The 25669-nt window shown below is 46.6% G+C and overlaps 1 protein-coding gene across 2 annotated transcripts; it reads right to left on the reverse strand.

Annotated features, from left to right (window-relative positions):
* Positions 1–867: 867 nt before the first annotated feature.
* Positions 868–24342, reverse strand: DENND1C (DENN domain containing 1C). Of its 2 annotated transcripts, XM_040415110.1 has the most exons (22): positions 24086–24342; positions 20850–20914; positions 14719–14762; positions 14173–14222; positions 13976–14092; positions 13688–13757; positions 13531–13611; positions 11981–12034; positions 11673–11783; positions 11077–11177; positions 10938–10983; positions 10759–10860; positions 8938–9063; positions 8368–8469; positions 8002–8089; positions 6473–6513; positions 6184–6255; positions 6051–6107; positions 4769–4873; positions 4241–4299; positions 3929–4121; positions 868–2305 (listed from the first exon to the last, which is right to left on the reverse strand). In XM_040415110.1, the coding sequence occupies exons 1-22, from the start codon at positions 24100–24102 to the stop codon at positions 1421–1423; spliced, it is 2586 nt and encodes an 861-aa protein (XP_040271044.1). In that variant the 5' UTR covers positions 24103–24342; the 3' UTR covers positions 868–1420. The 2 variants fall into 2 exon arrangements, with proteins under 2 accessions (XP_040271044.1, XP_040271045.1); XM_040415111.1 differs by lacking the exon at positions 4769–4873.
* Positions 24343–25669: the final 1327 nt, after the last annotated feature.

Raw genomic sequence — 25669 nt, forward strand, 5'->3', positions numbered from 1 at the left:
GAGCATGAGACATCATCTTCACACATGGATTGGCCACCACAGTGTCCAGACCTTAACCCCATTGAGAATCTTTGGGATGTGCTGGAGAAGGCTTTGCACAGCAGTCAGACTCTACCATCATCAATGCAAGATCTTGGTGAAAAATTAATGCAACACTGGATGGAAATAAATCTTGTGACATTGCAGAAGCTTATCGAAACAATGCCACAGCGAATGCGTGTCGTAATCAAAGCTAAAGGCGGTCCAACGAAATATTAGAGTGTGTCAGCTTTTTTTTTTGGATGGGTAGTGTATATTGGACTAGTGAAAGGCATTCTACTAATAATTTCACTTTTAAATTGGAGACTCTAAACAACCAATCAGAGCACAGCTTCCCTTTTTCAACAGCACCTAAATGAAAGCTGTGCTGTGATTGGTTACTATGCCTTTTTATTTTTGACAGTTTTCCAGATATATAACTGTGTACACACAAAACCTCATGCACTATGCGGGATATTTACCAAGAACAGTGTTTTATATGACGGTTTTTAATATTCGATCGGTGAGGATCCGACATACTGGAAAACGTCAGTAAAGGATTTTAGAAGCAGCCTCGTGGCTTAAGATCGGAGTTAACCACAGCAGTGTAAGTCTTGGCCTCCTGCTTCAGCCTCATTTTTCAAGACTATCTTAGTCCATGACTTACAGCCTAGCATCATTCTAGATTTATTTCAAGCAGGGGTCGTGTCCTTTTGCTACAGCTGGTGGCAGTTGAAGGATGGAACTGAGCATGTGTGTCCACCTCACTGAGGTGGACAGAGAAATTATAAAAAGAGCAGACAGTAGGTGGCGCTATACAGATGGATGTCATTACAATAACACAGTGGCTATAATACATTTTTAATTACATGCCGTTACATAAGTATTCAGATCCAGGTGCTGTTTTGAAATCTGTAGAATATTTTTTTGTGGGACAACCCCTTAAGTATTTCATCAGAAGCAAAAGTCACAAATCTTTGGTACCATATAAGCAGACGCCTCGTAAAGGGGTTGTGTAGATCTAGAAATACATGTTTTCTCCCTAGAAACCGTGCCAAACCTGTCAATAGATTATGTCTAGTACTGCAGTTCAGCTCCATTGAAGTGAATGTGGACGATGAACTATAATACCACATATGACCTGTGGACAGGTGGGGAAAAAAGCTATGGTGTTCTAATCCTGGAAAACCCCTTTAAACGGGGTTGTCTCAAAGCCATAGGTTGGAGAACATTGTCTCCCATTGATTTGGACAGTTGGCATTTAATAGTATTGGCTGACCACAACTTCTTGTGGCAAGATCTGATGTTCGCTGGAGGTTTCAGAAACCGTGCTCATGCCAATCTGCTAACCATCAGGCCGGCTTCATAGTAAAAGGCCTTTGTCTAGTTGAGGTCAACCACTTTAACTTTCAAATTTCTTCTTCAACTCTGAAACTTTGGGAAGAGAAGTCACGCCCAGGCCAATAGGTTGTGGAGACAAAGCTTTGCTTGGTGGTTCATCTCCGACATCGCCATCCAAATGTATAATGGGCTGAGGGACGTTTGATGTGGGGCTTTTGGGTACATTTAGCTTTGGTGTGCTCTGAGTCCTAAGGAAAACGGGGCGTATATTATAAGTAGAGGCGCTTGATTTTGGGCTGCAGTAGTTTTGTGAGATAGGCCTTGTATTAAACGACCAGTTATGACCACCTACTCTTTGCGCCTCTATCGATTCTTTCTTAGTCCCAGTCCATACCAACCTCGGGTCAATGGGACCAGCCTGAAAACAAGAGATAGCTGAGCGGACATTTGGTCCATAAACAATAAGGGGAGTTCCACTTGGAGTGTTTGTGACCCTTGTAACCTGTCTGGTCATACTAGGCTCCTCAGGTAAGACCTCTTTCTGCTTTATGGACTCTTCAATCAAGATGGGAACTGGAGAAATGACATCTTGCTCTGGTTCGACTAAAGGAATTGGCAAATTAGCCTGAGGAACTGCTGGTGTAACCTCTGAAGGCTGCACAGTAATCTCTGGAAGGGTAGAAGACGGCTCTGGATTCTGGACAGTCGACACTGACGGCCTTGCAGTGTCCTGTATTGTCTCTGGAGTGTCTTCTTGAATGGGCAACGTCTCCTCCATGGTTTCTGAGGCATTCAACATGCTCTCAGATGTTGATAAAGAGACCTCAGGTTCTTTGTAGTCTACTGATCCCTCATCCACTTCTTGCAGGTACCAAAGGTTGGAAGTTCGTGGCTGACTCAAACTCAACTGCAGGTCCTCATCACTAGGAGCACATAAAGACTGGAACTGGAGGAAATAATAATCATTATTTGTGTATCTGGAATTGAAGTTAACTATTAGGCCTCATGCACACGACCGTTGTGTGCATCCGTGGCCGTTGTTCCGTTTTCCGTGATTTTCTCTTTCAATGGGTCCATTGAAAACTCGGAAAATGCACCGTTGTTCATCCGCGGCCATGATCCGTGTTTCCTGTCCGTCAAAAAAATATGACCTGTCCTATTTTTTTGACGGACAACGGTTCACGGACCCATTCAAGTCAATGGTCCGTGAAAAAACACGGATGCACACAAGATTGGCATCCGCGTCCGTGATCCGTGGCCGTTGGCAACTTTCACACAGACGGATCGCAGATCCGTCTGCATAAAAGCTTTTTCAGATATGAGTTTTCACTTCGTGAAAACTCATATCCGACAGTATATTCTAACACAGAGGCGTTCCCATGGTGATGGGGACGCTTCAAGTTAGAATATACTGAGAACTGTGTACATGACTGCCCCCTGCTGCCTGGCAGCACCCGATCTCTTACAGGGGGCTGTGATCCGCACAATTAACCCCTCAGGTGCTGCACCTAAAGGGTTAATTGTGCGTATCATAGCCCCCTGTAAGAGATCAGGTGCTGCCAGGCAGCAGGGGGCAGACCCCCTCCCTCCCCAATATTATATTCATTGGTGGCCAGTACGGCCTCCCCTCTCCCCCCCCCCCCTTGTTAAAATCACGTTCCCCCATCATTGGTGGCAGTGGAGAGTTCCGATCGGAGTCCCAGTTTAATCGCTGGGGCTCCGATCGGTAACCATGGCAACCAGGACGCTACTGCAGTGATTTTAACTAGGGAAGGGGGGAGGGGAGATGTGAGGCCGCACTGGCCACCAATGATGGGGGATTCGGAACGTGATTTTAACTGGGGGGGGGGGGGGAGAGGTGAGGCCGCACTGGCCACCAATGAATATAATATTGGGGAGGGAGGGGGTCTGCCCCCTGCTGCCTGGCAGCACCTGATCTCTTACAGGGGGGCTATGATACGCACAATTAACCCTTTAGGTGCGGCACCTGAGGGGTTAATTGTGCGGATCACAGCCCCCTGTAAGAGATCGGGTGATGCCAGGCAGCAGGGGGCAGTCATGTACACAGTTCGTAGGATATTCTAACTTGAAGCGTCCCCATCACTATGGGAACGCCTCTGTGTTAGAATATACTGTCGGATATGAGTTTCACGATCTAACTCAAATCCGATGGTATATTCTAACATAGAGGCATTCCCATGGTGATGTTAAAATATACCATCGGATTGGAGAAAACTCCGATCCTATGGTATATTAACTCCTGACTTTACATTGAAAGTCAATGGGGGACGGATCCGTTTGAAATTGCACCATATTGTGTTAACGTCAAACGGATCCGTCCCCATTGACTTGCATTGTAAGTCAGGACGGATCCGTTTGGCTCCGCACGGCCAGGCGGACACCAAAACGACTTTTTTTTCATGTCCGTGGATCCTCCAAAAATCAAGGAAGACCCACGGACGAAAAAACGGTCACGGCTCACGGACCTACGGACCCCGTTTTGCGGACCGTGAAAAAATACTGTCGTGTGCATGAGGCCTTACTGTAATATGTGTGGTCTCTCACTCACCCGAGTAAAGTATCCGCTGTCATCTAGGTTGAAGCAGTCTAAGCTGTGCGCACCATATAACGCATGTCCCTCAGCTGGAGCTCTTGTACTTAGGGTCTCAAAAATTTCATTCAGTAGATCCATGCCCTCATCTAGAAGAGGGAAGTCGTCTTCACCTGGTCCAGGATCCACCTCTTTTCCTTCCTCACCATATCTGAGAGAAAATACAGTACAATGGGCGATAGCGTTCAGTGAAATTTATTGTGTTTGCTTCACATGGACCTGTCGGAGCTAGGCAGGATTAGTTACTGAATTCCAGGACGATTCACTCACTTTTGGCTTTCCCAGTTCTCTCCTTCTGTGAACTTCTTTCCCGGTCTCCTGGGACGAGACTATAAAAAATATGATAAGTAAATTTACAGCAACTGTCAGGAAAGATCCTGAGCCGACATACCTTTAGGCCTCATCCTGACAGCCGTAATGTGACCACATTTTAGCATTGCGACCCGAATGTGGACCTAAAGACCCAAGAATTTAAAAGGTCTTGGATTTAAATACTAATGACCTATGATCAGGATAGGTGTGATCCAACTCCCGTGACCCCCGCCAATCATCTGTCATGTGGCGTTTCTGCAGAACAGTCCCATTCAAGTGAGAGGTATTGAGCTGTAATACCGAGCACAGGCGCTATACAAGGTGCGATGCTTGGTATACTATGAAGAGTACCTCTTCAGACAGCTGATCGGTGGGGGGTCAGGTGTTGGATCAGAACCGACCAGATATCGATGACCTATGTTGATGATACGTCATCAATACTGTACTCTCAGGGAACCCTATATAGTGGTGGGGATGGTCATTTACCTGTCCAAAGTGCTGTGTAATGGGCAGCCGATTCTGTAATTTCTCGTGGTTCTTGGTAGGAGAAATGTCCGCTTTGAATGAACCAACACGCTGCATCTGATGATCCTGACGAAGAACACGCCAAGACACAATACGAAGAATAGCAACAAACAACTGGATACCAGGGACTGAAGCACCAAAGCAGTGACACCAGGGACTGAAGTGCCAGACCAGTGACACCAGGGACTGAAGTGCCAGACCAGTGACACCAGGGACTGAAGTGCCAGACCAGTGACACCAGGGACTGAAGTGCCAGACCAGTGACACCAGGGACTGAAGTGCCAGACCAGTGACACCAGGGACTGAAGTGCCAGACCAGTGACACTAGGGACTGAAGTGCCAGACCAGTGACACCAGGGACTGAAGTGCCAGACCAGTGACACCAGGGACTGAAGTGACAGACCAGTGACACCAGGGACTGAAGTGCCAGACCAGTGACACCAGGGACTGAAGTGCCAGACCAGTGACACCAGGGACTGAAGTGCCAGACCAGTGACACCAGGGAACTGGACTGGATGGCGGGGATTGAAGAACAAACCAGTGACACCAGGGACTGGACTGTACACTGGGGGGCTGAATCACCAAACCAGTGACACCAGAGGACTGGACTGGATATAAAGGACTGAAGCAGCAAACCAGTGACACCAGAGGACTGGACTGGATATCAAGGACTGAAGCATCAAACCAGTGACACCAGGGACTGGACTGTACACTGGGGGGATGAATCACCAAACCAGTGACACCAGAGGACTGGACTGGATATCAAGGACTGAAGCATCAAACCAGTGACACCAGAGGACTGGACTGGATATCAAGGACTGAAACAGCAAACCAGTGACACCAGGGACTGGACTGTACACTGGGGGGCTGAATCACCAAACCAGTGACACCAGAGGACTGGACTGGATATCAAGGACTGAAGCATCAAACCAGTGACACCAGAGGACTGGACTGGATATCAAGGACTGAAACAGCAAACCAGTGACACCAGGGTCTAAAGCTCCAAAGGACTGGACTGAACACCGGAGACTGAAGTACCAATCCAGTGACACCAAGGACTTAAGCACCAATCCAGTGACACCAGGGACTGGACTGAACACCGGAGACTGAAGCCCCAAATCAGTGACACCAGGGGCTAGACTGGACACTGGACCTGAAGTACCAAACCAGTGACACCAGCTGTGGCGTGCAGTCAGCGCTGTGACCGTCCATCATATCCCCAGTAATGGCGGATAATGCTCACCTTGTGTTTGATGCGTCGCTTCATTCCCTGCAGACCTGTTCTCGCTTGTCCCTTGGCCTAAAGTACATGACACAAGCAGTGTAGGTGATAACATGGCGTCTTTCCTGGAGTCTCTCCTGCCCCCCTGACTTACGTATCGCAGCATGTTCCTGACTGTGGGGTGGGCGCGGTTCTTCACGTTATTGATCAAAGTGCCGCCTCCTTTCTGGGGGGAAATACAGACAGGTGGCATGAATGAAATGTGCGGAAAGTTCCATGGGGGTCATTCACATTGCTAGCGAGGACTGTAATGAGAGGGGCACGTTCTGGAGAACTCGAGACGTCCATTCATCTGAATGGCTGCCATGTAATACTACATTTCCCCGGCAAAATCAGCCGTGGTCAAGACTGCTGGATCGGGGCGATCGGATGGTTGGTTTTACCTTGAGGTTTTCCAGCCACATCTGATAAGATTTGGAGGCCCCTGAAAATGAAAATAATGAGCAGCTTTATAAAGCTGGATGGAAATATAATGTGCAGTGATTTACTACATTGTTTTCAGGAGGTGTATCCTTTCTGCTGCAGCTCTATCCTTATTAGCTTGGGGGGGGGGGGATGGTCCTTTCTGCAGCAACTAACTCCCTATCACAGCTCAGGGAGTGTGTCCTTTCTGCTGCTTCTCTCTCCCTATCACAGCCCAGGAAGTGTATCCTTTCTGCTGCAGCTCTACCTATCAGGGGTGTGTCCTTTCTACTTCAGCCTACTCCCTATCACAGCTCAGGGAGGCATTTATGCTGCAGCTCTCTCTCTATCACATCTCAGGGGGCACGTCCTTTCTACTGCAGCTCTCCCTATCACAGCCCAGGAAGTGTATAATTTCTGCTGCAGCTCTCTACCTATCAGGGGGGTGTCCTTTCTACTTCAGCCTACTCCCTATCACAGCTCAGGGAGGCATGCTGTTTATTCTGCAGCTCTCTCCCTATCACATCTCAGGGGGCACACCCTTTCTGCAGAAGCTATCTCCCTATCACAGCTCAGGGAGTGTGTCCTTTCTACTGCAGCTCTCCCTATCACAGCCCAGGAAGTGTATAATTTCTGCTGCAGCTCTCTACCTATCAGGGGTGTGTCCTTTCTACTTCAGCCTACTCCCTATCACAGCTCAGGGAGGCATGCTGTTTATACTGCAGCTCTCTCCCTATCACATCTCAGGGGTCATGTCCTTTCTGCAGCAGCTATCTCCCTATCACAGCTCAGGGAGTGCGTCCTTTCTACTGCAGCTCTCCCTATCACAGCCCAGGAAGTGTATAATTTCTGCTGCAGCTCTCTACCTATCAGGGGTGTGTCCTTTCTACTTCAACCTACTCCCTATCACAGCTCAGGGAGGCATGCTGTTTTTGCTGCAGCTCTCTCCCTATCACATCTCAGGGGGCATGTCCTTTCTGCAGCAGCTATCTCCCTATCACAGCTCAGGGAGTGCGTCCTTTCTACTGCAGCTCTCCCTATCACAGCCCAGGAAGTGTATAATTGCTGCTGCAGCTCTCTATCTATCAGGGGTGTGTCCTTTCTACTTCAGCCTACTCCCTATCACAGCTCAGGGAGGCATGTTGTTTATGCTGCAGCTCTCTTCCTATCACAGCTCAGGGGGCGTGTCATTTTAGCTGCAGCTCTCTCCCTCTAACTGTCACAGATATTACCGATGGCAGTTTAAGGATAGAACTGAGCATGTGCAACCACCTCAGCGATGTCACTGACATGGACACAGAAATAAAGGAAAGGAACACACAGCAGGTGGCGCTGTTCAGATGCATTTTTTTTGAATAGCTCAGTGGCTATGCAAAATTTTTAATTCCATGCAATTGCAGAAGTATTCAGATCCAGGTGCTGGTTTCGAAAATGTAGAATAATTTTGGTGGGACAACCCCTTTAATAGAAGGAAATCTGGGGAATTAGGAATGGGAACTGGATAGGATACCTGACAGGCCGCAGCTCGTAACCTCCTGCTCAAACACGTCTGTGAATTCTTCTCCGGAGTTCAGCTTCTCCAGCCGACTGTCGATGAACTAAGTGAGAAGAAGCCATGAATAGTCCCCTATATACTGGACATGATATAAAATACTTCCAGCAAAAGCCACATAACATTGTGCTAAAAAGAAATGTTCACATAGACTGGAAGGGCTGGTGGCCGCTGGATGTGGTGACACTGAGCACATTTACTGTAATGAATATAGCGCCACCTTGTGGTTTACATTATGCAGACTAGTTGCAATGTGATGTGCAGGGAAGAGACAAACACAATGCACGTCACTGGTCATTTTATTTATGTAGCCTCCGACCAGACCTGAGTGAAGAGCTGCAGGTGCACAGCGTCCTGCAAGAAGGTCCTCATCGAGCTGCACTTATTGTTCAGAAACGTGTCCTGGCAGAAAGAAATGGGCTCCCCCTGAAGGAACGAGAGACGAGACATCGGCCAAAATTAGAGATAACAGACATAGGACACGTTGGAATGATTCTAATATAAAGAAAGTAATATAATATTTCCAGTGTTGTGGGGTTACTGCGCCTTTAAAAAGAAATGGTTGGGCCTTAAATGGAAGGAGGTCCTGATAATTATTTAGGATGGGATGGCTGGAGATGCTGTTCCATTACATCGGCCTCCACTAAGGATCATTACAGATGGGATCCATGTACCAGACCTCCCATTACCGAAATCTAAGCTGCGTCGATGACTGAGGGTGCCAGAGGAATCAAACTCATTGTGTGAACCTGACCCAGGCACGGACCCCATGCTCTGGTGACATGCCATCTTCTCAGGTGACAGCAGACCACTGGATTATTTTGCAATGAAACGTACCAATACGTACATCAATTACAGGGCATTAGTTCTTGGTGAAACCTCTGTAGCACATACCGGGGTACAGATGAGGGCATCCCTGTAGCTGCCAAACAGCAGAGCCTGGGCACCAAGGAACGCATGTGACACCCCGTCACCCATCAACGTCGACTGTTTCGTCAGCCGCAGTTTCAGCAGTGAGACCTGGGGAGGAGACAGAGAATTACTGATATATCAAGCTATGGTGTCACACCAGGAGGTTTAGAGGTCTGGTGACTACACGCCTTGGTTTGACTGGGTCTTCTTGGTAGTTTCTTCCATATCATTCTGTACTTTGAAGGTACCGTAATAGCTCTACAATAGGTAGACCATTGGGAGGTTATTATTTCACTATGGTATCTAATGATATAGAAATGTGTAACATCTAATGCAGGGGTGCACAACCTGCGGCCCGGGGGCCACATGCGGCCCTTGATACTATTCTGTGCGGCCCCCAACCATCTGGTAACAGACATGTATGCCTATGTCTTGTGGCTGCTCACATGTATTTTTCATGTATTTCTCCCATTAGATGGGAGTCCTGGAAGTGTAACTAGACAATAATGGTATATAAATGTGTGTTCAATATGCCATAAGTACAATATTTCAGTTGTTAATGCACCTTTAAATTTTAATTTCGGCCCTCGTCATTGGTTCAGTCTGGCAATGTGGCCCCCAACCAGGAAACGTTGTGCACCCCTGATCTAATGGGACATTTTAAAAAATATATATGTAGGTACTGCGCGACTTGTACTCCCTATTGCTTTCTTAATCAGAATGGCACCATGAAGATACGCAGTGGTTATAACAGGGACTTACAGTTTGGTTGTGATGTCTTAATCCTAGATGTTCCTCTGTGGGCACTGTTCTTCTGCGTCTTTCCAGTTCTTTTCTTTTTTCTTTTTTCTTTTGTTTTTGGTGCCGTCCGGGATGAGGAAAGGTTTGGGGAGCTGGGCCCTAATAGTAACAACTGTTTTTAATAAAATTGTTTCTTGAGCTTGCCCCGGCCGGTGGCACAGCTCGTGGTTTAAAAGAAGCCGCTTGTTCGCGCTCGATCGGAGCGCTGCGTGACGTCACGACAGTGGCTACGGTGGACCAGGAGGACCAAAGTTTTCTCCAACGCGTTTCGATTAGTTCGCTAATCTTCGTAAGTCCCTGTTATAACCACTGCGTATCTTCATGGTGCCATTCTGATTAAGAAAGCAATAGGGAGTACAAGTCGCGCAGTACCTACATATATATTGCATACATCATTTATTTGATATCCAACGGTGGCGATACCGTTGTGGTACCGCTGCGTCAGTTTAACTCAGTGCAAGCGCCGGTGTATCACTACTATTTTAAAAAATATGTTGAGACCACAACCTTCATCTGTGGGGTCTTCTTGTGGTCAACCTTCAGAATAATCTGTAGGCCGTCCATTGGCCACATATGGATGTTTCATCTTTAGGAAAAGGGCATCTATCCGTATCAAATACATTAGTAAGGTTATGGGCAGAGGCTTAGACATACGCCCTACTGCTCTCACCACATGTTGAAGCAGATTTTCAAGTTCCAGAAAAGGTTTCTCCAAGTTTTGTGTCCATATCATTCTGTATTTTTAAGGTTATGGCTATATGGTAGGTAGCGCGATTTTAGGTTATTATTTTACTTTCTTATCTAATAATGGTGTAAGTGGAAGTCAAGGAGACCACAACTTTCATCTGTGAGGTCTTTTTGGAGTCAACCCTCAGTATGGTCTGTAGGCTAACCCTTGGCCACGTATGGATGTTTACGCCTTAGGATAAGGATCCTTTGTGGACACATTGGAAAGGTTATGGGCAGAGGCTTAGACAAAGTCCTATAACTTGCTGGTCTCACCACATGTTGGGGAAGATTGTCCAAGTCCTGAAAAGGCGTCTCCAAGTTGTTTGTGTCCATATTGAATACTACAACATCTTCCAGTACTCCCAGATTCACTTGCTGTAGAAGAAGGGACAGTAAATATGAAGTCTGGAATTGTTGACCAATCTCACTCATCCCTGAAGGAAATTACTTACCTCCGTTAAACTGCTGTGGACACCAATCAAGAAGGGCATGGGGGCACTGAGAAGGAACGTAGATATGGGGTTAACTTAGACTGGAAGAGTAGAAAAGTGTAGAAATACAGACTGGAAAAGTAGTCAATGGATGACAGACCCACAGTAATCCAGGAGATGAGGCGGTAGTGTAGGGATGTAGATATGCTGCCAGTACATGGGATACAGGAGACCTGCTGAGGCATGGACACAGGCCGTAAGCTGCCAGAGAAGACAAAGGACATACATATTAGGGGTTAGGTTTACTTTATATGCACAGTCTCCATACTACTAACACTATGCATCTGTAAGACCTACACAATGTCCCAATGGACTACATTATGCATCTAGAGGTTTCACCTCGGTCATCTTGACCTTCCTGAGTCTGGTATCTCCTATATCTTGCTGTGTCCACCCTTTTGGCTCTCACATAAGTAAGTGCTACCTCTCTGTTTCCTCTAGTCTTCCCCTGGTCTGGCTTGGTTATGGCTAGTCCTATGTCCCAGTTCTGGTCCTGCTTTCCCTAGTTCCAACTTCATATTCTGTTCCTTGGTTGACTTCTAGCTTTCACTCCTGGCTCTATTTCTGGTCCAGTCTTCCGAAACTGTACCTGATCCATTTCCCGGTCCTGTCCTTGACTGTGTCCTGTCGAGGCATGCTAAGCCCTGCCACCAGACAGACACAACAGGGTGGCCATGACAAGCATCTAATACTTACTGTACTGAGTTTGCTAGAAGTTATGAGGATCCGTCTTTCGCACAACAAGCTGGCGTACAACTGCAGCATTGTGTCCACCGGCACAGCCACCAGGAACTCTGTGAGATTTCTCTGGGGAAACGGAAGACATGTTAATGAAGATACGGTCCAAGGTTTGACACAGTAGTCTTCATTTATTCTTTGTCTTAAAGGTGAAGGGAGAGGTAAGAAGCTGCAGCACAAGAGATGTCACATCAGCCATGTATGATACACTCCACACGACTCCAGCCACATGTGTAGTCAGGACGATACCACAGACAGTGACTCACGTTTTCTGGTATTGATGGAAGTTTCGTAAGATCCGGAACAACAAAATAGGAAAACTGTGAATAGACAGACAAATGTATACTGAGACCATCACAAGAAACACAAAGACAATAGATATCTGACTCTATCTATCTATCTATCTATCTTATATCTCCTATCTATCTATCTATCTATCTATCTATCTATCTATCTATCTATCTATCTATCTATTCCAGGTTGGCAGGAACAAGGCTAACCACCCTGCTCCTCCCCTCTTGGTAGGAGAGGGCTGCTTACTGCCAGGAGGGGCAGTTCCAGTCCCTGTGAGACTAACCCCCCCAGAGATATCTGCAGAATCAAGGACACAGCTTCCAGAAAGCATTAGTATGACAAGACAGCAGAGTGGTCAGCGAAATACACCTTTACAGACAATGCTGCAGGTGAGGGACTACGGCTCAGACACCCATCACCTAGCTAACAACCACTAGGCCAGACTTACATCAAGTGGACACCTATTTCTACAACTGCTTGCTAGTGCCAATCAATTGCCATCCAACCGGCCACCATACCCCCTCATCTGGTGACAGAAACTGCACTTTGTATTTATAGCTGCTGGATGTGCCACAAGTTATATTTTTCAGTAAGACTTTTATAAGTTTACTTCTGGCCTGATTCTTCAATGTACATTCCCAATGCACCGAACCCCAGGGAGCGACGGTCTGAGGGAGTACACAGTGACACAACATCTCATCATGGTCACTACTACTCCCATCCTTTGCACCGGCTCTTCAGGGGCCCACTGCATATCTACCTATCTATCCATAATAAACATAGTGTAATACACTGCGTGCAATTATATTACAGAACAGGAGAAAGACTTGGATATTCTGGTTACAAGTAAGCTAAGCAGCAGTACTCAATGTCAGGCAGCAGCTGCAAAAGCAAATATTGTATGATTTTAGGGTGTTTAAAAAGAGAGATAAAAACCTGTGATTCCAATGTCATATCACCCCTTTATAAACCCCTCCTAAGGCCGCATTTTGGATATGGGATTCAGTTTTGGGCTCCTTATACTATCAGGCATATGGCAGCGCTAGAAAGGGTTCAGAGACGGGTGACCAGATTATTACATTTCTCACCTCTAATGAGGTGATCTCATTTATATGTATAAATATATGTGAGGATTTATTAATTTCAAGGACCAGAGAACCAGGGGACATCCATTACATGAGGAGGAAAGTCTGATTTAGATATCAACAGAGGAAAGGATTCTTTACAGTTAGAGCAGTCACACTATGGACTGCTCTACCCCAAGAGGTAGACACCATGTCAGCATTTATGAACGGGCGGGAGGCTTATCTGATGGCAATCTGAGAAAGATTGAGCTTGATGGACCTAGGTCTCTGTGGTATCTAAGCCCTTGCAGTCATCTGAACGGCATTTGGACACTGGTTGGTAGAGGGGCATCCAATGGTGGGGCCAAAAAATTATGACCATGATAGCATTTTTCATGTAGGCTGCAGACTGTCCGGTCCTAGGATATTGTCCATGTCAGGTCAGATGGAGAACTTACCATTTCTATGCTGGGAGGTTTGTTCACCTCAGGTATGGGGTGGTCATACAGCGTCTGCAGGAGGTCAGTCACCTCAGAGACCTATGGAAGAGACAGAGGACGTAGTGTGAGAGGACCGAGGTGTGGAGAGGCAGATACCTGTGGAGATATACAGTACCTGATCCTTCACTAGGTGCTCGGCGATGTTATTGAGAAGTTTGTAGAACAGTTCAAACCATGGCAGACAGCTGGAAGGAGAGCGTTAATAGTTAGTATCGGACAAGATGGACTGAGCCGGCTTAGGTTCTGGTCTGATCCCCCACAAGACCATCCCTCATCTCTCCATACCAAGAAATAGTCCTGAGCACCCTCACCCATCGTCACCCTCTGATGTACCATCACCAGTTAACCCCTTCTTCCGTGTAGTCCATACGGGCCACGGTTGTATCTGGTGTCAGCCACTTACCTGAGGATACAAGTGCAGTTCTTGGCGTTGACAGACAGACGGCAGAAGCCAAAGCGCTGGTAGCCCTGAAGATCGGTCAGAGTGAAGCTGAAGTGCTGGACGGATGGGTTCTGCCATCTGGATGATAGGCACAAAGTGATCCAAAGTGGACTGGGGGTGGAGGTCTATAGGTGGTGGTAGGGAAAGGTGAGACTTACCTCTCCACATTGAAGGGGAAGCAGAACTTTGTCAGAGTGATTACGGAGTCCTGGGATATGATAGAGATATCAGGAAACAGTAAGGAGATAGAGGGACCTGTCTAATGTAGTAGGCCTTGTATGGTAGCATTGTCTGTTTTTTTATTTATTTTTTATAAAAAATTTTATAGTAATTTTTTGGTGTATAGTATGTCCAAGTATAACATTTTACTAAGAAGTAACACAATCAGAGCATACAGAAGATTTTGTGCTTTTAAGGCTGGGTTCACATCCTACGTATAACGTATATGTCAAACGGAGGCGTAAAACGTGATGTGCACCCACCCTAATTTTGTTTTTCGTTTGCATTGTCCTGTTTTTTTATTGTAAAAAAAAAACTGCTTCGAAACCATCAGTAAGCTGCCCCTCTAATGTGCCATCTGAAGGAACTTGCTGATGGTTTCCATCAATACTGAGGCAGTAGGGTGTGTTTAGTATAAGCACAGTTTGGGATACATAGCAATGTCATTCACAGGTCTGATCGTTATATTTTGGCCTCTTTCTTACCTGGTCGTCAAAATGCTCGGGAAATTGTCTTTTCAGTTCTGGATCTGGAATGGAACACCTCATGGTCAGAAGATTGGAGCGGCAGGTCCTCCTCGGCATATGATGGAAATATTGGCAGGCCGAATAGTGCGTCATGGAGGCAGGGGTGGGGGACCCAACTGACTTCAGAGTTAATTACTTTTTTATGATTTTTATATGACTTTTATGACGTTACAGGGTGGTCTTAGGAATCATCCATGGTATGACCGGTGGTGTAATAATTGTCCATTATCACCAGAAGGCCTTGTAGGTGATTTAGGAAGGTGAAGGAGTTAAAGGGGTCGTGCCAACAATAAATGCCATATTAATATAATTAAGCATAAAAAACTAGTTACTCTTGTAATATACTTTCTGTTACAAAAAAGCTCCAGCTGTGAGATACTCTATTTTACTACATTATAATGGCGCCCCCTGGTGATTAATCTGTATAGTACTATGCGTGTCCACCTACTGAAGGGGACACACATGCTCAGTACCATCATTCAACTGCCACCCGCCCTATCTACTTTTAAAATATATGACAATTACAGCATGAGAGCTGCAGCAGAAAGGACACACTCCCTGAGCTGTGATAGGGAAAGAGCTGCAGCAGAATGAACACCTCTCCGGAGTTGTGATAGGGAGAGAGCTAAAGCAGGTAGAACATGTCCCCCGAGAAAGCTGCAGCAGAAAAGATACATCCCGTAAGTTGTGATAGGGATAGCTGCAGCAGAAAGGACATGCCCTGTGGGCTGTGATAGGGAGAGAGATGCAGCATAAAGAACACCTCTCCAGAGTTGTGATAGCGAGAGAGCTAAAGCAGGCAGAACATGTCCCCAGAGAAGGCTGCAGCAGAAAAGATACACTCCGTAAGTTGTGATAGGGATAGCTGCAGCAGAAAGGACATGCTCCCTGGGCTGTGATAGGGAGAGAGCTGCAGCATAAAGAACACCTCTCCGGAGTTGTGATAGGGAGAGAGCTAAAGCAGGCAGAACATGTCCCCCGAGAAAGCTGCAGAAAAGATACACCCCGTAAGTTGTGATAGGGAGAGCTACAGCAGAAAGGACATGCCCCCTGGGCTGTGATAGGGAGAAATCTGCAGCAGAAAACATGCACCCCCTGATCTGTGATAAGGAGAGCTGCAGTAGAAAAGATACACCTCCTGAGCTGTGATAGAGAGAGAGCTGCAGCAGAAAGGACATGCCCCGTGAGCGGTCAGCCTGGAAAAAATGTGGAAGAGCAGTGAATGGTACGGTTTGGTGCAGGAGGGTAGATAGTTCCTCTTTTCCGTCTGCTCTCAGATCTGTTACAGGAGAGAACTGACAGGAAGCCGGTGTCCACAGCAATGTACAGAGGTCGCTGCGCTGAGACTGGAGGAGGAAACTTCCTCTAATGAAGGTCGTTATATCGTCTCCTGGATCCTATAGTTATAGTCTGTTACAATGTGTCAGTGCAGGTAAAGTGCACCAGTCTGGAGTCCAACCTTCAGCCAAGAGGAGGTCAGAACAGGGTTTTTTTTTTTTGCTGCTATTGGAGGCAAGCAAATATATTTCTATATAGAAAATATAGAAGTCTTGAAAATGTTGAGGGATCAAAGCACAAAGTATAGCAGAACATTGCAGAACTTCTCATTTTATACATTGAAAACTTCTCTTAGTCCATTTAGATTTTTTTGTTTTACTTATAGGTATTTTCTGTGCGGAGAGAGACCAGAGGTGGGAGCAGTGGAGAGAGGAAAACATGTCTCTATAAGAGATGTATCATTCCTGGTAATACAGACTCCAAGGGCTGCAGAACCTCATATACACACACCTCAGCTGCTGCAGAACATCATAATACACACTTCAGCTGCTGCAGAACCTCATATACACACCTCAGCCGCTGCAGAACCTCATACTACACACTTCAGCTGCTGCAGAACCTCATAATACACACCTCAGCCGCTGCAGAACATCATAATACACACCTCAGCTGCTGCAGAACCTCATAATACACACCTCAGCTGCTGCAGAACATCATAATACACACTTCAGCCGCTGCAGAACCTCATAATACACACCTCAGCTGCTGCAGAACCTCATAATACACACCTCAGCCGCTGCAGAACTCATAATACACACCTCAGCTGCTGCAGAACCTCATAATACACACCTCAGCTGCTGCAGAACATCATAATACACACCTCAGCCGCTGCAAAACCTCCTAATACACACCTCTGCTGCTGCAGAACCTCATAATACACACCTCAGCTGCTGAAGAACCTCATACAACACACCTCAGCCGCTGAAGAACCTCATAATACACACCTCAGCCGCTGCAGAACCTCATATACACACCTCAGCTGCTGCAGAACCTCATACTACACACCTCAGCTGCTGCAGAACCTCATACTACACACCTCAGCTGCTGCAGAACATCATACTACACACCTCAGCTGCTGCAGAACATCATAATACACACCTCAGCTGCTGCAGAACATCATAATACACACCTCAGCTGCTGCAGAACCTCATACTACACACCTCAGCCGCTGCAGAACATCATAATACACACCTCAGCTGCTGCAGAACATCATAATACACACCTCAGCTGCTGCAGAACCTCATAATACACACCTTAGCTGCTGCAGAACCTCATAATACACACCTCAGCTGCTGCAGAACATCATAATACACACCTCAGCCGCTGCAAAACCTCCTAATACACACCTCAGCTGCTGCAGAACATCATATACACACCTCAGCCGCTGCAGAACCTCATACTACACACCTCAGCCGCTGCAGAACATCATAATACACACCTCAGCTGCTGCAGAACATCATAATACACACCTCAGCCACTGCAGAACCTCCTAATACACACCTCAGCTGCTGCAGAACCTCATATACACACACCTCAGCTGCTGCAGAACATCATAATACACACCTCAGCCGCTGCAGAACCTCATACTACACACCTCAGCTGCTGCAGAACCTCATAATACACACCTCAGCCGCTGCAGAACCTCATACTACACACCTCAGCCGCTGCAGAACATCATAATACACACCTCAGCCGCTGCAGAACATCATAATACACACCTCAGCTGCTGCAGAACATCATAATACACACCTTAGCTGCTGCAGAACATCATACTACACACCTCAGCGGCTGCAGAACCTCATACTACACACCTCAGCCGCTGCAGAACATCATAATACACACCTCAGCTGCTGCAGGACATCATAATACACACCTCAGCTGCTGCAGAACATCATACTACACACCTCAGCTGCTGCAGGACATCATAATACACACCTCAGCCGCTGCAGAACATCATAATACACACCTCAGCCGCTGCAGAACATCATAATACACACCTCAGCTGCTGCAGAACATCATAATACACACCTCAGCCGCTGCAGAACATCATAATACACACCTCAGCCGCTGCAGAACATCATAATACACACCTCAGCTGCTGCAGAACATCATACTACACACCTCAGCTGCTGCAGAACATCATAATACACACCTCAGCTGCTGCAGAACATCATAATACACACCTTAGCCGCTGCAGAACATCATAATACACACCTCAGCTGCTGCAGAACATCATAATACACACCTCAGCTGCTGCAGAACCTCATAATACACACCACAGCTGCTGCAGAACCTCATAATACACACCTCAGCCGCTGCAGAACTCATAATACACACCTCAGCCTCTGCAGAACTCATAATACACACCTCAGCTGCTGCAGAACATCATACTACACACCTCGGCTGCTGCAGAACATCATGATACACACCTCAGCTGCTGCAGAACATCATAATACACACCTCAGCCGCTGCAGAACATCATAATACACACCTCAGCTGCTGCAGAACATCATACTACACACCTCAGCTGCTGCAGGACATCATAATACACACCTCAGCCGCTGCAGAACATCATAATACACACCTCAGCCGCTGCAGAACATCATAATACACACCTCAGCTGCTGCAGAACATCATAATACACACCTCAGCCGCTGCAGAACATCATAATACACACCTCAGCCGCTGCAGAACATCATAATACACACCTCAGCTGCTGCAGAACATCATACTACACACCTCAGCTGCTGCAGAACATCATAATACACACCTCAGCTGCTGCAGAACATCATAATACACACCTCAGCCGCTGCAGAACATCATAATACACACCTCAGCTGCTGCAGAACATCATAATACACACCTCAGCTGCTGCAGAACCTCATAATACACACCACAGCTGCTGCAGAACCTCATAATACACACCTCAGCCGCTGCAGAACTCATAATACACACCTCAGCCTCTGCAGAACTCATAATACACACCTCAGCTGCTGCAGAACATCATACTACACACCTCGGCTGCTGCAGAACATCATGATACACACCTCAGCTGCTGCAGAACATCATACTACACACCTCGGCTGCTGCAGGACATCATAATACACACCTCAGCTGCTGCAGAACCTCATAATACACACCTCAGCTGCTGCAGAACATCATAATACACACCTCAGCTTCTGCAGGACATCATAATACACACCTCAGCTGCTGCAGAACATCATACTACACACCTCGGCTGCTGCAGAACATCATGATACACACCTCAGCTGCTGCAGAACCTCATACTACACACCTCAGCTGCTGCAGAACATCATAATACACACCTCAGCCGCTGCAGAACCTCATAATACACACCTCAGCTGCTGCAGAGCCTCATAATACACACCTCAGCCGCTGCAGAACCTCATACTACACACCTCAGCTGCAGCAGAAACTTCATAATACACACCTCAGCTGCTGCAGAACATCATAATACACACCTCAGCCGCTGCAGAACCTCATACTACACACCTCAGCCGCTGCAGAACATCATAATACACACCTCAGCCGCTGCAGAACATCATAATACACACCTCAGCCGCTGCAGAACATCATACTACACACCTCAGCTGCTGCAGAACATCATAATACACACCTCAGCCGCTGCAGAACATCATACTACACACCTCTGCTGATGCAGAACATCATAATACACACCTCAGCCGCTGCAGAACATCATAATACACACCTCAGCTGCTGCAGAACATCATAATACACACCTCAGCCGCTGCAGAACATCATAATACACACCTCAGCCGCTGCAGAACATCATAATACACACCTCAGCCGCTGCAGAACATCATAATACACACCTCAGCTGCTGCAGAGCCTCATAATACACACCTCAGCTGCTGCAGGACATCATAATACACACCTCAGCTGCTGCAGAACCTCATACTACACACCTCAGCCGCTGCAGAACCTCATACTACACACCTCAGCTGCTGCAGAGCCTCATAATACACACCTCAGCTGCTGCAGAGCCTCATAATACACACCTCAGATGCTGCAGAACCTCATACTACACACCTCAGCTGCTGCAGAGCCTCATAATACACACCTCAGCTGCTGCAGAACCTCATAATACACACCTCAGCCGCTGCAGAACTCATAATACACACCTCAGTCACTGCAGAACCTTTATAATACACACCTCAGCTGCTGCAGAACTTCAAAATACACACCTCTGCCGCTGAAGAACCTCATACTACACACCTCAGCTGCTGCAGAACCTCATACTACACACCTCAGCTGCTGCAGAACCTCATACTACACACCTCAGCTGCTGCAGAACCTCATAATACACACCTCAGCTGCTGCAGAGCCTCATAATACACACCTCAGCCGCTGCAGAACCTCATAATACACACTTCCGCTGCTGCAGGACATCATAATACACACCTCAGCCGCTGCAGAACCTTTATAATACACACCTCAGCTGCTGCAGAACATCATAATACACAACTCAGCTGCTGCAGAACCTCATAATACACACCTCAGCTGCTGCAGAACCTCATAATACACACCTCAGCTGCTGCAGAACCTCATAATACACACCTGAATGAAATGACATGAAATTAATGTCAGTCGCTACTTCTCAAAGAGGTTCTGCAGCATCTGCAGCGTGCATTATTCAGTGGCTGCTGCAGAGCGCCTGGTATCTCATCACAGTTGAAGGAAAGAGTTCATGTTACACAGAGACTTCTAACCTTTGTCCTGAGCTGTTGGGCACAAAACGTCAAAAAATCCTTCAAATATTCTGTCTGGATTCTCCCTGCAAAACAGAATCATAGAGTACCGTATTTATCGGCGTATAACACGCACTTTTTCCCCCTGAAAATAGGGGGCAAATCATGTATGCGTGTTATACGCCGATATTCATTGCGCTGTATGAGCCGGGAGAGAGGAGGGGCTGGAGTCCGTAACTAGGGGCGGGGCCCGGTGCAGTCACTGTACTCTTACATCGGGCCCCGCCGCTCACCAAAGTATTTATAAACGTGAATCCTTATCCTGTTATTAAGCTGCCCTCTCCCATGTTCCCATGTTCCCCCTGTATCCCCATAGCACTTACTTAAGCTTCAATAGCAGGCAGAGCGGACGGCAGCAGTAACGTCACTCACTGACGTCGAGCGCCTGCTCCGCCCCCTTTATGAATGAAGCAGGCGGAGCAGACGCGCGACGTCAGTGAGTGACGTTCCTGCTGCCGTCCGCCCTGCCTGCTATGGAAGCGTGTGAATCGTAAGTGCTGTGGGGATACAGGGGAACATGGGAAAATGGGAGAGGGCAGCTTAATAACAGGATAAGGATTCACGTTTATAAATACTTCGGTGAGCGGCGGGGCCCGGTGTATTGGGGGACACTGTTATGAGGGGGATCTGTGGATGACATATAGCAGTGTCATCCACAGATCCCCCCCATAACAGTTCCATCCACAGATCCCCCCACCCCATAGCAGTACAATTTGAAATTTAATTATTTTTCCTGAAATTTCCCTTAAAATGAAGGGTGCGTGTTATACGCCAGTGCGTGTTATACGCCGATAAATACGGTAAATGTGATAATGGACCACACACAATACTACAAGCTGAGAGGAGGACACTGGAGCCGATGTGCTTTCCCGGTAATTGACTAAATGTGCCACCAGTCACCTGAAGAAGACATTATTGATGCATGGTATCTGGGCAGCAGATTGTCCTGGACAAATAGCGATCTGCTGTATGTGATCACTGTAGTGTATATATATATATATATATATGCTCTTACCCATACGTCAGTGCTGCAGCTGAAATTGGTGCCAGTCAAGTTGGCATTGACCCCATGTGTCATTTATAGGGCTGACGAAGACTAAACCATGAAATTATCCAAAAGTAAAAAGCTTCTAATCTATAATTTTTTTATAAAGACATGGGCTCAATAGAAAGGGTGAGATTTTGCAGATTATGGTTGACCTAATATCTTGAAGGGGTTCTCTATGAGTATACCAATGACAGTAAGATGGCTGCTGCTCCAATACACATGACTAATGAGTCTGTAGTACTCACCACCATCCCCCTCTGCACCAATACAACTACATATTCTTCCTCAGACTGTCACAACCCCTACCATCTTCAGCTACAAGGCATGTGGAAAGTCTTCAGACCCTTTGACTTTTTTCACATTTTGTTATGTTGCTGCTTGTCCCCATAATGTGAAAGTGAGAACAGAATGTTAGAAATCTTTACTAATGTATTGAAAAGGAAAAACTAAAATCTTGCATTGACATAAGTATTCAGACTCTTTATTCAGGACTTAGATGGAGCCCCTTTGGGAGTGATTCCAGCCTCCAGTCTTCTTCATTATGATACCACAAGGTTTTCACACCTGGATTTGGGGATTCTCTGCAGATCCTCACAAGCTATATCAGGTTGGATGGCAGCCGCCGGTGGACAGCCATTTTCAGGTTTCTCCAGAGATGTTTATTGGGTTCTGGGCTCTGGCTGGGCCAATCAAGGACATTCACTGTGTTGTCTTGGCTGTGTTCTTAGGGTTATTGTCTTGTTGGAAGGAGACCCTTTAGCCCAGTCTGAGTTCCAGAGCACTGGATCAGGTTTTCATTAAGAATATCTCTGTACTGTGCTCCATTCAGCTTTCCCTCAACCCTGATCAGTCTCCCTGTCCACCCAGCATGATACTGCCACCACCATGCGTCACTGTAGGGATGGTGTTGAGCAGGTGATGGGCAGTGCCTGGTTTCCTCCAGACATGACACTTAGAACTGAGGCCAAAAAGTTAATTCTTGGTTTCATCAGACCAGAGAATCTTATTTCTTGCAGTCTGAGGCCTTTGGGTGCTTTTTTTTCCTTCAAAACTCCAGCTTTCATGTGTCTTACTAAGGAGAGGATTTTTTTTCTGGCCACTCTGCCATAAAGCCCAGATTGGTAGACTGCTGCAGTGATGGTTGCCCTTCTGGAAGTTTCTTCCCCCTGCAGACAGAATCCAAGGAGCAAGTGACCATTGGGTTCTTTCTCACCTCTTACCAAGGCCCTTCTCCCTGATTTCTTAGTTTCGAGGTGGCGGCCAGCTCTAGGAAGAGTCCTGGTTGTTATCAACTTCTTCCATGTAGAAATTGTGGAGGCCACTGTGCACTTGGGAACTTTCAGTGCAGAATACATTTTTTGCCTCCTTCTCCAGGTCTGTGCCTCCACACAATCCTATCTCTGAGCTCTACAGGCAGTTATTTCCTCCTCATGGCTTGATTTTTGTGTTGATATGCATTGTCAGCTGTGAGACCTTATATAAACAGGGCTGTATCTTTAAAAATCAATGTGTAGAAACATCTCAAAGACGATCAAGAGAAATGGGAGGCCCCCAGAGCTAAATTTCAAGTGTTATAGCAAAGGGTCTGAATACTTATGTCCATGCCAAATTTTAGTTTTTCCTTTTTAATATATTTGCAAAAAAATTCTAAAATTCTGTTTTTACTTTCTCATTATTAGGTATTGATTACAGATTGATGGTGGAAAAACCTGATCATTTTGGGTTTTAGCACAAGGCTGCAAAATAACAAAATGTGAAAAAAGTGAAAGGGTCTGAAGACTTTCTAAATACGTTGTATCCACTGGAATACGCCACCTCGGACTATTACACCCCATACCATCTTCTTGCCTGCTGCGGCTATCCTCTGAAATACTTCACTACAGTCTCTCACAACCTGTCACTCCCATCTTCTGGGCGTCACCCCTGGTGCCCCTATGCTCTGCAGTGCCCTACCTCAGACTATCACAACCACTGAATTGTGTCTTCATGCCTTTTTCACTCCGGAACCATTTTTGTCAAATTACAGAATTTTGGGATCAATGACACTAAGTTCTGCTCCAGCTGTGAACAGTTGTTGAGAAAGTGGGCCAATTATAAAGATGATGAGTTACTAAACATGGACTACAGATATAAATTATTAGCTTCTTACTTAATGCGGGACTCCATGGTGGTTCTTTCCTGGCCACCCTCGTCTTCTGGATTCTATGGCCTCATTGCCACCATCCTCTTGGTCGTTGGTTCTTAAGAGGCACGCTCATCACAAAATGGCAGGATGTCCAGACTGTGTCAGTCCCAGGGCTTCTAAGTGCTCAGTGCACCTCTCCTTTCTTGGGCGCTCCTTCACACAAGGTGCTATCAGGAGGTCCAGATTTGCACTTCGTCAGGAGGTTGGAGAGTCTGTGATGGTGAGCTCAGCTTGACAGATTTCCTGTGTGGGTTTGTAGAGGAAGTTGGCTTGTGTGACAAGAAATTTTCAATCTATGAATGTGTGTTTTTTAGCTGCGCATACTAATATTCGATAGTGACGTAAATGCCGTGTCTCATACAGAAGCAAATATTTATACCTGGCCTAAGCACCGGAGTCCTGGATCAGGGGTCACTTACTAACATACCCAACGGTAGAGTCTGTAGTACTATGCCATCTTTAAGGCTACTTTCACACTTGCGTTGTTCTTTTCCGGCATAGAGTTCCGTCACAGGGGCTCTATACCGGAAAAGAACTGATCAGGTATGTCCCCATGCATTCTGAATGGAGAGTAATCCGTTCAGTTTGCATCAGGATGTCTTCAGTTCAGTCGTTTTGACTGATCAGGCAAAAGAGAAAACCGTAGCATGCTACGGTTTTATCTCCGGCTAAAAAAACTGAAGACTTGCCTGAATGCCTGATCAGGCATTTTTTCCCATAGGAATGTATTAGTGCCGGATCCGGCATTCAGAATACCGGAATGCCGGATCCGTCCTTCCGGTATGCGCATGCGCAGACTGAAAACAAGGTGAAAAAATAAATGCCGGATCCGTTTTTGCCGGATGCCACCGGAAAGACGGATCCGGCATTTCAATGCATTTTTTCGACTGATCAGGCATTTTTAAGACTGATCAGGATCCTGATCAGTCTTACTAATGCCATCAGTTAGCATACATTTTGCCTGATCCGGCAGGCAGTTCCGGCGACGGAACTGCTTGCCGGATCTCTCTGCCGCAAGTGTGAAAGTAGCCTTAATACTCCTCCCCTGCTGCATATATAATCCTAAATATTCTACTTTAGACCATCATATACCATATTTAAGACTTCTTCACTGGAGTCCTGTAGTGGATATCTGAATGCGGATAAGGCTAAATCCTCAGCATGCAAAATGGCATCAGAAATCTGAAGGTCAGCCTCAGATTTCTGCCGTGGATTCAGACTAAAGCCACATGGACTGCCTAGGAAGTCTGTGTAGCTTACTCAGAAGGCTCAAGTTTTGCAAGTCAGAGGCTGCTGTAAAGAAGAAAGAGTTTAGATGGTCCACGTGTAGGGTCAAGTAGACATGCCTTGGTGATAGGCCTTGGGCTGGTCCATCGGTGGTGTGTTGGTAAGCTGGAGGTCAAGAGAGGGCCTGTTCATTGTGGGAGCATTGTGACGGATACCATGCCTCGTGCCCGCTTAACGTCACCTACGTCGAGCTCACGAGACGCAGTATGGTCACTTGTTACCAAAGCGTGACGTTACGCCCTCCTGGAGGAGCTTGTAAGG

The sequence above is a fragment of the Bufo bufo genome, chromosome 1 (genome assembly GCF_905171765.1).
Source record: "Bufo bufo chromosome 1, aBufBuf1.1, whole genome shotgun sequence".
Lineage (NCBI taxonomy): Eukaryota > Metazoa > Chordata > Amphibia > Anura > Bufonidae > Bufo > Bufo bufo.

Coding starts and splice junctions, on each gene's coding strand:
- DENND1C (XM_040415110.1), bottom strand. Junction 6,256..6,472: donor TGTGGCTGGAAAACCTCAAG/GTAAAACCAACC, acceptor ATTTCCCCCCAG/AAAGGAGGCGGCACTTTGAT. Junction 4,300..4,768: donor TTACACAGCACTTTGGACAG/GTAAATGACCAT, acceptor TATTTTTTATAG/TCTCGTCCCAGGAGACCGGG.